At 39.2% G+C, this 15,181-nt stretch overlaps 1 protein-coding gene across 1 annotated transcript; it reads right to left on the bottom strand.

Moving 5' to 3' along the window:
• Positions 1 to 1,793: 1,793 nt before the first annotated feature.
• LOC113081486 (cartilage intermediate layer protein 1-like) lies at positions 1,794 to 14,663 on the bottom strand. Its single transcript, XM_026253548.1, has 11 exons — positions 14,367 to 14,663; positions 13,559 to 13,646; positions 8,323 to 8,418; positions 7,509 to 7,778; positions 7,214 to 7,396; positions 6,377 to 6,529; positions 5,979 to 6,296; positions 5,778 to 5,886; positions 5,532 to 5,689; positions 1,961 to 4,389; positions 1,794 to 1,877 (listed from the first exon to the last, which is right to left on the bottom strand). The coding sequence occupies exons 1-10, from the start codon at positions 14,370 to 14,372 to the stop codon at positions 1,973 to 1,975; spliced, it is 3,798 nt and encodes a 1,265-aa protein (XP_026109333.1). The 5' UTR covers positions 14,373 to 14,663; the 3' UTR covers positions 1,794 to 1,877; positions 1,961 to 1,972.
• Between the last annotated feature and the right edge of the window lie 518 nt (positions 14,664 to 15,181).

Raw genomic sequence — 15,181 nt, 5'->3', positions numbered from 1 at the left:
TGTAACTTGAATAAATTTAAACTTCTGTAATTTTGTAATATATCCAGTTGTCTGGGATAAAAAAAAAAAAAAAAAAAGTTTTAAGTGTGTACTTGGCCTAAACGCAATGTGTTTTATAGTTACATATCTTATTTCTTCATTTGTCAGCCATGACTGTAAATTTTCTCCTGTTAAATACACATTATAACACATTTTTTAAATATTGCAATGTTATAGAAAAAATCTCAGATTTTAATGACTGATTACAGTTGGTCTGTTATGAGACTCAGCTACTTTGTGTTCAATCAAAAAATGTGCCACGGTATTATAAATTTCTCTATATTGGATTATTTCCCAAAGACTTTATTCTGTTCATCTAACTTTTATTCAGGCTGATTTTCCAATTAATCAACTTTTTTGGGGGGAGGGGGGTGGGGGTGGGGGTATATTCTTTCTTTGAAGATTTGAGTTTAGAATATTGTTTTAATATTGTTTATATTCTACCTGCATTGGGCCAGCTGTACATCTTTGGATACACAGACAAAATAAACATTTGCACCATTATCTATTAAAGCATACACTTTAATCCCTCAACTCAATTAACTTTCTGCTTTCAACCAATACAGAATACTGGAAGCATAAGGGATTAGTCAAATCAAATCAGAATTACCATAATGAAATCCTGTTTGCAATGCTAACTACAAAATATACTTCAAAAGATACAAATGTCCATCTTATGCAGTTCCACATGTTTTTTTATGGTCCATTAATTGTTGAAATCACACAGTTAGATTTGTGTTACTTCAGGGTGGAGTTAAAACTCTGCAACTGCATTTATGTTGCATTGTCAGCTGGCTATATGAGAGGAGGTTGAATTGGATTAGCAAACTCAAATTCATTAGGATTAGGTTTTAAAAAAACAGGTGCTATGTAATTTGAAATTCAGATATGCAATTACTAAGGAAATAGCCCAACATTTTAACAGACCTATGGTTGATTGGCTCATAACATAGGACATTTTTGTCAGGACTCTCAAGTCATTATTGGAACACAATATTGCACATTAGGAGACAAACAGAAAAAAAATACAACCAGTTTACTCTAGACATCATAGACTGAGATACTGTATTAGTTGGATTTCATATCAAAAGAAAGTTTGATTAGGCCAGCCATATGATCAAAAGAATGAAGAGGGCATTAAAAAATTAAGCATTAATTTGTGTTTGAAGTTAGGGCCATTATATTATTCTTTGTCTCACCACAGGTTTGTTTAGTCTACCTAGGCGATCCATTCTGTTAAGGGATGCTATTCTTGGCAGGGGTCTGTCATGCTTTGGTCAGACCAATAGTTGGCCAAATCACAACTGGAATGGCGATGTGGAAAAGGAGATGAGACAGAACGAGCATCTTTGCTGCCTCGGGTCTTGTTCATTACATCCAACAGAGTAGAATATTTGGTTGATGAAAGGATTAGCAGCTGTCACACTTGACCTCAACCTATACAGACCTGTCTCACCTATTTAGTCTATCATCAATGGAAGACACTGATCAATTAGAGAAAATTAGTGAATAATTACAGATTAAAAGTAGGACGCTCCACATAAGCAAGTTTTGACATCGGAAATAAATAAATGACATCAGTCTGTATGGGTATTGTAGATTATTTGGCCTAATCACTAAAAATAAATGTCTTAAACCATGAAGTAAACTTTGAGGAAGTATGAGAGGACAGTTTTCCATACACAAGTAGAAAGAGTTTAAATGTGTTCGGATAAATCAGGTGAGGATTTTGCTCCGCTAGGACAGAGCATCCAATATCACCCGGCTGGCCAAGTTTGGGATTTCCATAGCAGGTTTTTTTTAGTCTTTTTTTCTTCACTCTCTTCAACCCAAAAAACCTGCATGAGGATGGAAAACATACACTTGATTTTCATCAACATCTTGAAATTCTTTTTTTTAAAAGTGCACTCTGAGAACTCACCTAAAGAAAGATCTACTGTCTTGGTTCTGTCCTAGTAGCTGGTCTCCTTCTGTTATTGTTCGTGGCTCCGCGGTTCTGGCTCCTGCCCTGCTGGCCAAAAGGGTAGGCCACCATTTGGGTTGACCCTCTTCTGACTTGCAGTCCCTGTGACTCCCTCATCTCCCGTGCCATCTGTGTTAGTGTTAGGCCAGGATTTGTTTGCAAGCGCTGGAATAAGCTCTCACGATTCACAGTTCTTTTAGGGCAGCTGAACGTCAGTGCCACTCCAGAATCTGACTTCATCTCCCTGGAAAAACCATCTGAAGTTCCATCAAAGCAGCGGCCAATGGCAATCTCTTTAGCAACGCGTGGGTTCTGGTCAGTGACAGTGTATATTCCATAATTGTGTCCAAGTGGATCGACAGGAGCTAACATATTGAAAGCATGCGATTCATTGTTCTGAAGAACAGGGGGATGCTTTATCAGATACTCTTGGAGGAGACCATTGATGCCTAGACGACGACAGTTTCCTTGTGGGATGACAGAAATTAGTGACCTATCTACAATACCTTGATCAAAGAGCATCCCGCTGCACTTGAACTCAAGACAAGCAGCAGAGGTATTAGGATGGTGTAAGTCACGGGTACTACGAATGTCTCTAATGCCATACAACTGACCTCTTGTCTGAGGATGTGTCCCACCCATGTTTCTTGACCTTACCATGATTTCTGTAGCTCCATGAATCTTAACTTTGATGTAGCAAGCCCTGAACTCTTGTGGATTTGGCCACCAGGAAAGATAATCTCCAGTCCAAGACGTGAGGTCACTCTCCTCAAAGGGTACCACATTGTACTCATATTTATCTTTCTCGACACGGAAGAAACGAAAGTGGTTGGCATCAACAGGTGCATTTTCACATGCAATTAAACTCTGATAAGGATAGATTGGTCCGTTCGTTTCATCAAAATTGTTAGGGTTTGGTTTGGATAGGTTGATTCGAAAAGCTGTTTTCTTAAGTGCTGGATCCTCATGATCGGAGCGCTGGTAATCTAACTTCCCTAAGTACGGCTGAGACACACCAATAATGTTTGGATTCATTTTTGGCATTGAGGGGGCTGCTTCCAGTTCCTCACCTCCCATTATAGCTGTGACGTAAGCCGTGTATGCGTCAGCCCTCTGAGCATCACAGAAAGCTGGAAGACAAGCACCGTTTGGTCCTGTTATCACACTATCAAAGCGTCCCCAAGCCCTCGGATTTGACGAGTAGCCTGGCTTAGGCTCCAGGTTTATCAAGTTTATTACCACTCCTTCTAGTTGCTCGTTGGGCAGGAACTTGTCGCTCATGTACGCCCTCACTTTGACATAGCACCGGCGATTCTCAGGTACATCGAGATTGAACAACCTACGCTCCCTGATTTCCATATTCCCTATCAGGAAGGTGCGCTCCTCTCGTTTGTTCCTCCCGGTGCCAGCAATAGTAGTTTGTGTGGGTTGAAAGTTACTCTCCTCCTCCCAAATGCCTGTATCGGGATTGAGGGACCAGAGTTTCATAGCAGGGATGTGCTCCTGCATTTTTACATGCTCTGTATCAAGGAGAACCTGGACAGCACCAGTTCCTAGAACCTCCTGGTTTGCTCCATCTCGGAAATCTACTGAAAACATTCCATATGTCCTAAGAGGTAGCATGTCTCCTTCATTGTCTACAAAGTTGAGATCGCCAGGAGCGGCAGCAGCCATAGTAATATTGCGAGGGTCAAGGAACGTGACGCTGGCCTTAACAGTCCCTTCGTACACTTCCCCTGTGTTTTTATGGAAAGAGTTTGGAGGTATGACCAGTTGACCAATAGGGTCCTCATCTTTTATTTCACCTAGGTAAATGGTATTGCTTTCTGCAGCGTTTATATCAACAGGTTCCTGCTTCCTCATCACTTTTACATCATGATAGACAGAACCTCCTCTCTTGTCAAAGATAAAAACCTTGATTGTATCAATGAACTTCTGAGAAGGGTCAACAAAGTTTACAACAAAACGCTGTGTATCTGGAGACACCTGGATTGTGAACCCACCCTGATATCCTGTTGTACCTATCCGTTCCTTCCCTATGTAAATATGTCCAAAGCGCAGGGGTTCATCATTGTCTGCTGACACCACCCTTCCCCGTACAAGAATTTTGGGCTCCACACAAGTCTGGCAGCCACACTCACTAACGACTTTGATAGGCAGAGTGTAACGGCCACAGTTGATCTTTCTAGCGTTCATTTGTTTGACCCCACAGCAGAAGCCAGATCCATCCCTGCAACGCATGTCAAAGTCCAGCGATCCAGGGCATTTGTTGTGTGGACAGCGACCTGCATTGTAAAACTTGGAGTCTGTTCCAGGCTGCTTGCAGTCTAATGGCAATTTTATCAGGTGATCGCCAGGTGTCGAGTTGCATGCTGGTGTTCCTTTAGCTGTGAAATAAAAAATGTGAGATCAGTGTGCTACATTTTCATTTTACACACATTGCAAAAATAATGTTGATTTTCAGTAAAACATTGTATTTATTTGGGAAGAAAAATAATTTAAACATTTATTTATTTTATCCCAATGGCTTTTTTCTTCCTTTTCATAGATTTATGCTTGAAAAACAGAAAAAGAAAACTATATAAAATACTGTATTTATCTTTTTATATTGTTACGAAGTTACTTGTTTTGAAGTAAAAAGGATTTAGAAATATATATTTAATCAGATCATTGTGAACAAATAAAACTGGGTCACTCAACTTGGAAGCTTGAAAAGGAAGTCTGATGACTTGCCAAAATATTGGTTCTGTTTAAAACTGATGATCTCATTGTGTCACCATATTAATGACTGCAGTCATTATTGTCACATTACCACTCTATGGTAAATGCTGCTCATTTATTCAAAAGAGCACTGTGTTTCCTTTAAAATGACACTTATTGGAGAGAGCAACCATGTAATCTTATTTGAGGTTGATGAAATTTAATTTATGGAAAACTTTTCTCCTGTAGCTGTTGTTTAAATGCAAGAGTGAATACAAAACACATTAATCATCCTCCATTAAGAACCCTGCTGTGACAGGTGTTAGTGTTTCATTCAGCAAAGCACATTTTGTACGCCAAAATGATTAAAAAGCAAAGAGATCCCTCAGACAAAGTCTAGGACTGATTGCTTTAGCACACGTTTCGGCAGACTATTTCTGACAATCTATATCTTGGATAACAAGCATCATGGGAATTTTCATAATGTGTAGTTATGTGTGCAAATGTGGAAATGCATACTTGTCTGAAGATGAAAAAAAGAAGGATTTATTGACAAGGTTGGATTTCACATTAATATGGAAAGCGGGTGGGATTTAAGGATTTTAGTCTGCCCACCACGACTTCTTGCCAGTCATTCCTTGTTTACAAAGTGGTAATTTCTACCAACTTAAACATAATAAAATATTGCACTGCAGATGTCACTAGACATTATAGACTTTAATATTCCATTGGAGACCACAATATTTATTGAGGTTATATTTCTTCTTTAGGGACAATTTGCAAAATACTGGTAAAATACTGTTGACTGGTAAAATGGTTTTGCACTTACCGAAAACAGTGAGGACAGCTGAATTAGACTTTATGCTGCCTGTCAGACTAGTTGCTTTGCAGTGATATTGCCCTGACTGCTCTGGTTTCAGGTCTCGCAAAATCAGATCTTCATCATACTTGTATATTGTGCGATTCAGTAAGGTTCCGTTGTGATACCTTTGGATCGAACAAATACATTTTTATGTAACTATAAGATTAACGGCATTTGTCAGACAAACTATAAAGAAACTTCATTGCTTTTTACCAGTAATATTTGTCCGGTTTTGGCGATCCTGTGGCTCTACAGCAAAGGGTTGCACGTTGTCCCTCATAACGCACTTTGTCTTCTGGGTGCTTCTCAATATACGGCTTTTCTGGAAGACATAAAATACAGAAACTAACAATGCAACAGTGCATGAAATTATCAATGTGGGATCATCCATATCCAAAAGCGTATTCTTTTTACCTGAGGATCGTAAGATGGCCCGTACCCAGAGTTCATCAGTGCTATTGTTGGAAACAGGGAGAGTGACGGGTGCAAATTTATCCTTTTCTATGACCACTCGGGTCTGTGGGCTGGTGCACAGTCCATCAATCTTGAACTGGCCCTTGGCATCAGTGTGGGCACGGACAACCTTGGCTTGGCTAGCCAGAGCCACTGTTGCATTTGGCACAGGGACACCTGTAACACTGAAGACCTCCCCATGTAGTATTTGTCCATCACAGATACAGTAGCTACAGTCCTTACTGGGACGTCCACCAGGACAGACACGTTTGCATGCCACTGTAAAAATAAAATGTTTTTTATTTATTTTTTATTTCATTGAAGAAAAAAATCCATGTGTGTTTTCTAATGCACAATACCTGGACATGGATTTCCACACTTTTGGACCTCCACAGGTCGTCCTGTACACTGAATCTTAGTAGAAGATCTGTGACATGTCCTACGTCTTGTTCTGCGGCCCTTCCCACAGGTCACTGAGCAAGCACTCCACAAACCCCATTGGCTCCACACAGCTGTTTAATCAACATTTTGGGGGAAATAAGTGGTTTATTAGCAATCATAGTGGCAAGTTTTCAGAAACCATAAAAAAAAGGTGAAGATCATCCTACAAATGAAAAAAAAATCATTATCTTTAATTGTGTTATTTTACTATTTAAATATTGTGTACTGAAATGTCAGTGAGTGCATTCTGACATCTTTGCTAGTGTGATTACATTGATTTTATGATCAAAGACAGCAAATCTCTGTACACACAGAAACATGTTTGGGTTTAGCCAGCTAATTGGGCACCACATGTGTCATGTAAATGTCAGCAGGATGTGATTGCTCTCGAGAACTATGAGTGGGAAATAAGCCTCATTTCGGAGTTTGAGTGTCAAAATGATATGGGTAAATCCGAAATGCGATAAAACAAGTATTTGGCAGCATCTGATATAAAGGGCACACAATGAGCTTTTGACACCTCACTGCTCTGTAAAAATGTTTTAACCATTCTAAGATAAACCATGTTAACACTATCTAGGTCAGATTTGGAGATTAGCTAAACTAGATTAAACCAAACCAAAATATATTTGGTTGATAGACGTTTTTTTTTAGGAGAGTCTCTAGTAAATCCTGCCAGTCAAGTCTAGGAAATGCACTTTATATTAGGTAAAATGTAATTATTGTCTCCAAATTCATATTTGTTCTTTATTTACCTTCGCATGGCGGGGTTGAACACTCTCTTCGTTCAATGTGGGGTCCCACACAAACAGGCGAAAGAAGCAGTGGAAGAGGTTGTGTGCTCATGCATTTCCTCTGACGGACTTGGATGCCAACATCGTTACAGGCAGTGGCAGAGCAAGGCGTCCATTCACTCCAGTCAGTCCAGTACGAGTGGACTTGAAGAAACAAAACAAAGAAGATTTTTACACACTCATATGTTAAAATGCATATGCCTCCATATGGAATACACTTCTGTATTTTGATGGATTGTCTCTTGACTAATTGTACCTGGTGGACACTGGAATCGCACATGGTAGTTGGAACAGATGCGACCAAATGGCTGCTCCTTATTGATACACCAGAAGCCTTTTTCCAGACTGGAATGGACCACCTCCCCCGTGTCCGCGGCTGCAACCCAGTCCGTGGTACGGGCCTCGATGGCTACAGGTCGTGAGCAGACCCTTTCTCGGTAGTAGAAGCGGATGGCTTCTAGCCTCTCGTAGTCACCGTTTCCTCCTGGATGGTCGATATTGAACCAGGATGTCCACTCGGTTACACCTGGGTTGCACAAAACAAAGATCAGAGCAAGATGTTTTACGAGAACAGAATGCTCTTGCCAGTGACCCAAAGATGAAGAACAAGAGTTTCCAGATTACGTCAAAATTTCTGTTGATTTTGCTGGGTTTACTTCAAAAGATTACTCCAGCATTTTGCATCACATTAACAGAATACAATAAGTGTCCCACAAAAGTGCTTGTTGCTTTATGTCGGGAAATCCCATAGGAGGTATGAATTAAATGACAATATTTAAGGCAAAGACAGCCATCTACATTGTATAAGAGACAACATAGTCTCTTGCTTTAATTAAGAACATGTGTAAACTCATTTACACGTCCATGAGTCAATGTCTTATTGTTTCAGCATTGCAGTGGCTATATGTCTTCATCATTAAAGCTCACATTTTATGAAGACAGATGACTCCAGAAATCATTACATCACATTTTTTTAGCAACACAGAGACCCACAATGCGGTTTGGAACAAGCAGGACACCACAAATTAACTGATTGCATAAAGAGAGCATGTTAAAATATCCATAACTACCTGTGGTCTTTGGATCCACGAGGCTGTTGTAAGCCAGCTTTCTGTTCCTGTCGGTTTTGTTTAACCTCTGAAGATGTGAGCTGTCCCAGATGGGTCCTGTGGGAATGCAAACTTTAATACAGCGCACTCAACAAAGGTGCTACCAATGAAACGTTGGCTGCAACTAAATCTTGAAGAAACACTGACCTCCCCAGGGACTAACTAAATTTGGTCTTAAAAAGTTGGACATGAAATTTGTTTGATCTATTACAGTGCAATATAATTTGCAATGTAATAGATCAGAACAACTTATTCCTTGCACGTTCCTTAGGTTGCAGACATGTCTGTGAATGTGATCGGAAAATCCTGCTTGGCTTTGCAGTAAATGGAATGTGTGCAAAAGACATTCAATATTTAAGTACTGACTTTTTTTTGTCTATTGCTGCCACCAGAGTCCAAGTGCCCTACTTTTATCGGCTTAGCATCCATTGGCGTCCATGGCCCTTCTGAACCATGTCCAACCAGTTTTGAGTTAACACCTGATATCTGATCTCATGATTGGCCTGAGGACGACACATTTGGTCCATTTCTCCACTGTATCTGTTTCCGTTCCGTCTGGTCACATCAGGAGATGTTGCGCACATATGGAAGTACAGCACGCATGATGGTCTGATCCCCAACATCAATTCTCAAACTAATCTGGAGACACTTACTAGCTAGAGCCCCAAAGGAGAAGATAGAGTAATGGGAACAAACACATGGCGTCTCATGCTTTATAGATGAGACATTACCAGAAGATGCACTCCCACATCCCAGACAGAGGACAGTGGGCCTCCGGTGTTTCGTGCGAACTGTCCTGCCTGCAGAAGGTGAATCCCTGAACCACTTTCCAGAACTTGCTTATAGTGTGCTGTGATAAGGAAATCACAGACTGAAGGATTCATTCACCAATGTCATTTTTTTTTTTTTCAAATGTGATGTGTCCCACAGATGTAGCCAAGCCTAACATCCTCAAGCAAGAACGGCACAGTGTCTTTACAGTGAATTGTTACTGGCACTATTCGATGCTCACACACTGAAGTGCTTATCTGCGGCAGAAGTGTCAGTCACCGTAGAAGCTCTGCAGGACTTATTCCAAGCCACCATTACTGTTATTACAGTATATCCCTCTCCTATACTGCATTGATTTACCATGCAGGTTCAGCTGAAAGAGTGTCATTCCCAAAGTATTAATTTGCAGAATATGAGATGTCATTATTCCAGTTATTCACTTATCTTGAGTGGCCTTCTGAGGCACGGAGTCACTTTTCTAAAAAACATACTTAGCTCATGGTGACTGTGTGTCACTACGCTTTTCCTGGTCATGATGTTTCCCCATTTCCCCCTTTCGATAAAAAAAATAAAGCCGTTAGATGTGAATTTATATCTGAAGATCCTGAAGTGTAGACCTTTGCATTTTACTTGCAATTTATTACTACTGTGCCAAGAATAAAGCCAGAAAGACTATGAAACAACACGAATGCACACGACCACTTCTGTGTGTTGAACTAATTTCTTGCGCACCTCATAAACCCTCCACTGAAAATTTCAAAACTTAATTTTAGAGCTAATAACAGAGACTTGGACCATTGATATGCAGGCTAATGCAGTTATTAATGCAGTCTAACATAGTTTTTTACATAGTATTACAGAGAGAGAGACAGAGAGAGAGAGTTAAGTGTGTGAATACCTGCTTATGTGCATCTATCAGCAGTGTTCAGCAGCAGAATCTCTAATAGTGAATCTTTAAGTTGAACTCGCTACTGAGATATGTCACTTAGCTTTTCAACTGTGAAACTATTTTACTGATAAATCGCAGGGCAACAAGTTTCTGTTTAGTCTCCACATGAGCGAGTGCATGTCTTTTACTGTGTGCGCGTCTATGAGAGAGAACAGGAGAAATAAATCATGATGTTCGTGCATAAAAAAGGTGGAAAACAGAAATAGTTTGTCATTTTTTCCCTATTGTCTGTTTTATTTATTTGCTTAATGTTTTCTGGTGTTTTGGTTCTTTAACTCTTGTTAATAACCCATCGTATAACAAAAAAAAGATATCTCTTCATTGTGCTTGGGCACCCCTGGACTAGCTAGCATAGGCACGTGCCTAGGATGGCTATGCATAAATTACACAACCTCCATACTCAAGGGGGCGATAAAATTTACTTTAGTTGTTAGCAACATATATTTATTATTCAGGTAGCTAGTTAGATTCATATCAAGGACAGTAACTATAACAATATTACCACAGCTATAACGACAACAACACAGAGAACAATATAATTGAAATCACTTTTACATATATATATAAAATCTTGAACAATAAACCTTTATAACACCTACTAAGGCCACCAATATAATTAGCAATAACCACATCGCATACTGTAGTCTGCTTTATTCCAAGATAGAAGAAGCGTGTGTCTATGACCTCAGTGGAACCTTCTAATATCTGCACCCAGTAACAGGGCATTATTAGGAACAGATGTTAAAAAAGCATATACTTTGAAGTGGAAACTATAAGTTAACAACATCTATAAATACACACCTATCTATATATCATTGTCATCCCAACATAGAATGACACCCTGCCCTCCCATAACAAACCAAGTTTATTTTGGGAGATGGCTCTCAAACAAAAGGGTAATTTAAACTTGGTACAGCTATTCTGTGATTATTTTGTACCTATCTTATTGCCAGGGGTTTTACCCCACAATATAAAGTGCAGTATCATTACCCTTTTAGACTTCTAGCGTCACCTCATAAAGTCTGCACAGTGTCCAATAGCCTCAGACAATTAATCCATTCAAGCAAACAGTCTGTGGCCTTTTAATAAGACATTCCCCCTTTTTAATGTTCATTTTGGAGCATTGCTACCCAAGCCAGAAGCAAATCAAAATACATGTGATGGTTGAGTTTTAATAAAAGAGCTACGTCAAAGCTGCAGCGGAGTGGTTAGCGCACATGCTTTTTCTACAGGAATCATTTTTCGGTCTGTGCTGTCTGTAAATAAAAAGGTTAGACACAAAAACATGCCAAAATGTAGCTGGCATTCACCTTTCTGAAAGTTTTTCCCTTGTTTATCCAAAATGGAAAGGTAAATCATTTTGGCATGTTATGTAATCCCTTTGACAAAGCGCTATAGTGCTAACCCACATACTCGTATGTATTAGGGCGACTGTGATGGCTTTATTGCAGTATATGAGGTTGGTAACAAGTAGGGATTTGTTTGAAATCAGAGGCATTTCATTTAAGGCGGCAGTGTGCCCGGGCAGTGGTCTTGAAATTGCATTCCACATCCCATCGTGTTTTAATGAATGCAAATGAGAGCTCCAAAGTGGTTTTATCTGTGTGTTTACCCTGCGTCGGCAAACATGTGGAAGTAGTTTTGTGCATCTGGCACATGTCCTGGCTGAGGTGTGCTCGAATGGAAGATGGTGAGCTCTGTCTGATTGGGTTGAGAAGAAGATTAGGAGACAACGACTGTTCCATAGACTCTGAACTGGGATGCATCTGTGCTCCATTATTCTAAACTGAACTGCTTCATTGTCACTGCATAATAATGAAGCCCCAGCCAGATTTGTGTGTGTTTAAAATTATCTGGATTGGTTTTCCTTGTCTTTGAACCGTTTCATCCAGAAAGTGGATCTTAAGTGTCACTTTTAATGTTGAATACTCTAATACCCTGGAGAAGAGTAGTTTTCTAATTCAAAAGACACGAATAAGTCCTTTTTTAAAACTTGTTTTCTGTTAACAGGATACTTACAAATTCTTCAAACAATATAAAACTAGGTCGAATATTCTTAATAATTAAATCTTGAATATTTTTTATAGATCGTCATAAACTAACGTAAGTGAACTAGTGTTAAAGACACCTTTGAAAACAAGTCTTACAAAGCATTGCTTCTAGAGTAAACATATGTTTATATATTTTAACGAATTCACTTTTTCCTGCTGTGACTTTACCTCTCTATAAGGGGTGTAAAGTGGAGTAAAATCACGGTAACCAAGAATCGAGGTCTACGTTTGATAAAAATTAAATGGCGGCGACAGCACAACGACCAAGGACTCTAATGTTCAATAAACAACCATTTCCCTGAAATCAGTGCGTCCAATCAGAATTACGTTTTTTTTTTAAACATTCAGTTAGCGCTCATGTAGCGGCCACTCACGGAAAAGAGCTAAACTGAGACATCGCACATTACCTTTGATCCCTCTTTCCACCCTCTTTTTCACTTCAAAGCATCAGAAATCGATGTACCGGGCAGCTGAACTTCAGAGCAAAATGAAACATCTGGAGAATAAATCGTTTGAATGGAGCAGATTAGAAAGGGGCAATATTTACTTTGGAGCGTTGAAAATGGCTTCGGCGTGCCCTGGATGAAGCTGGCACGGACATGCAAGCTTGCAGCTCATTACCGGATGACTGAGCGACATCTGGTTATTCAAAACCAAAATTTGGTCCTAAAGGTTTTTAAAAGGCTTGACTTAGAGCTCAGCAATGTCAGGCGCTATTTTCTGTGCATGCTGTCTATGCGTGTTGGGAAACAGGTAATAAATTCCGTGGAGAGGGTGAGGTGGGCCAGAGACAGTGAATGTAATAGAGGCGGATGAAGCGGTGCTGCTCCAAATTTCAGTCTGGGTTGGTGGGCAGTTTCCCAGTATTCATGACACTCAGTCATTCAAATTATGAATTCCTCAACAGTCATAGGTTACATAACTTTTCCAGTATGAAGACTTTTGGGAGGAATCAGAAATAGTTTGCATTACGTTTAAATATAATGGTGCTTTGTGACACACTCACTATTCTGAATAAGACTTTTGAAAGGAAATTACATAAATAACTTTCTGTTCTGCTCTGTTTTAATGCCCAACTATTAGTACTGCAGTTGTTTACTGCAATAAATAACAGCTGGAGCAGTTAGTTAACATTCACATTCATCACCTACATCTTTTTGAATTTGCATAATTAGTAAAAACTTTACTTTCAGAGTGTCTTTTAATAGCAGTGAGACAAACAGAAGCAGTTCAGTATGAAAAAAACTGATTTACTAAACATCACTCCATCCATGTAAGCTGATTAAGCTCTTACAAACAAACAAGCTCTCACTGTTTTTTTTTCCCCTTAGTCTTAACGTGCTGACAGCTCCAAACTGTTACATAATGAATAACATCCTTACATGTTCTAATTAAGACAATTATGAGATTATTTAAATTACATTACCTTGTGCCAGAGACACTACAAAGACGGTAGACAGCGCCAACGTCCCGACTGTGAAGTCCCACATAGTGCCACAGCCACTGATGGCCAGCTGTTGGTAACAAAAAAAATAAATTAAAGACACACACCAAAAAAAGTTTGTCAAGTTCTTGAGTGCCTTGAGTGAATCTGTTTCCCCCCCGTCCTTCAAAATCGAGTCTGATAGTTTCGTGAACTTCCCAGAGTTTTAAAAGACAGGATGGAGTGGAGAGTGGTCCAGACCGGCCCCCTCCTGCTCGCCATTGGCTAATGCACTAACATCTGTGTTCTTATATCATTCCAACAGACGAAAAAGAACACACAGATGTAGAAGAAAGGTGAATGTTGCATCAGAACAGTGTTATGTTTGTGTTTTAAATCAAGATATTTTGGATCACTGGGTGTTTTATTATGTTCTGCCCGGTTACTTCATTTCAAGCATGAATGAAGACGTTGATGTAATGACAGCAGATGAATATAATAAAAAATCTGTTTATTTCACAATGGATTTTTCAGGAACACTTCAGAATAGGGAATACTTATTCACTATTAACTAAGACTTTTCCCTCAATAAATTCCTAATCTGCTGCTTATTAATAGTTGGTAAAGTAGATGTTAGGTTTAGGTATTGGGTAGGATTAGGGCTGTAGAATAAAGTCATGTAGAAAAAGGCATTAATATAAGCTTAAGTAGTACTAATCAATGGTTAATATTCTAGCAATATGCATGGTAATAAGCAACTAGTTAAGAGCCCCTTAAATAAAGTGTTACTGATTTGTCTTATTTTACTCACATGCATTGCAGGAATGTTCGTCCGACATTCAGTGACTCGACAGACAGTAAAAAGACTGTAATGTGTCGCACCTGTTGCATACAAAGGGAGTTGTAAACAGCCAAAAGGTTTCAAATGTATAACTGTCACAGAAACTGATCCATAATAACTATTTCACATTGCTTAAAGGTGAAGTGTGTCATATTTTTTCTTTAAAGGAAATAGTTTATCCTAAAAGGAAAGTTTACTCACCTTCTGACCATCCATATAGATGAGTTTATTTCATTGGACAATATTTGGATAAATTTAGCATTACAACACTTGCTCACCAATAGATCCTCTGCAGTGAATGGGTGCCGTCAGAAAGAAACATATCTCACTAATCCACAAGTTATCCACACCAAATGTACCGCACCAGTACATTTTCATTTTTGGGTGTCATATTACAGTAAAGATAATCTAAATGTAAAATCAGGAGAAGTTAATATGCATAATGAAACGTCCAATAATTGTTTTTAATTCTTCAGAATTCCAGATATGGTATGAATATTGTGCATCCCATTTTAATGTCATTTTCAACTGTTTGATGAAGTAGAGAAATATAGGTTTCAAACCAGAGTGCCACACAAAACGTTTATTGTTAAGTCCAAACGTTGAAGTCTAACTCATGGTTCATGAGCAAATTGTGTTTAACCATTTGTAAATATTCCCATGCATGCTACATGTACAGTCCTGTTCCACTGTCTAGGATCATGCACGACCAGCACATCCATGACGGGGAGATGCGTTCACTCGCCAGTCCATGGTGTCGTCCAACATTTCGAGTCATTTTTGCA

The sequence above is a fragment of the Carassius auratus genome, unplaced genomic scaffold (assembly GCF_003368295.1).
Source record: "Carassius auratus strain Wakin unplaced genomic scaffold, ASM336829v1 scaf_tig00034501, whole genome shotgun sequence".
NCBI lineage: Eukaryota > Metazoa > Chordata > Actinopteri > Cypriniformes > Cyprinidae > Carassius > Carassius auratus.
Note: the sequence above shows the minus strand (reverse complement) of the source record. Positions and strands in the feature narration are given on the sequence as shown.

Coding starts and splice junctions, on each gene's coding strand:
- LOC113081486 (XM_026253548.1), bottom strand. Junction 7,397..7,508: donor GCGATTCCAGTGTCCACCAG/GTACAATTAGTC, acceptor TGTTTCTTCAAG/TCCACTCGTACTGGACTGAC. Junction 4,390..5,531: donor AGCTGTCCTCACTGTTTTCG/GTAAGTGCAAAA, acceptor TTTATTTCACAG/CTAAAGGAACACCAGCATGC.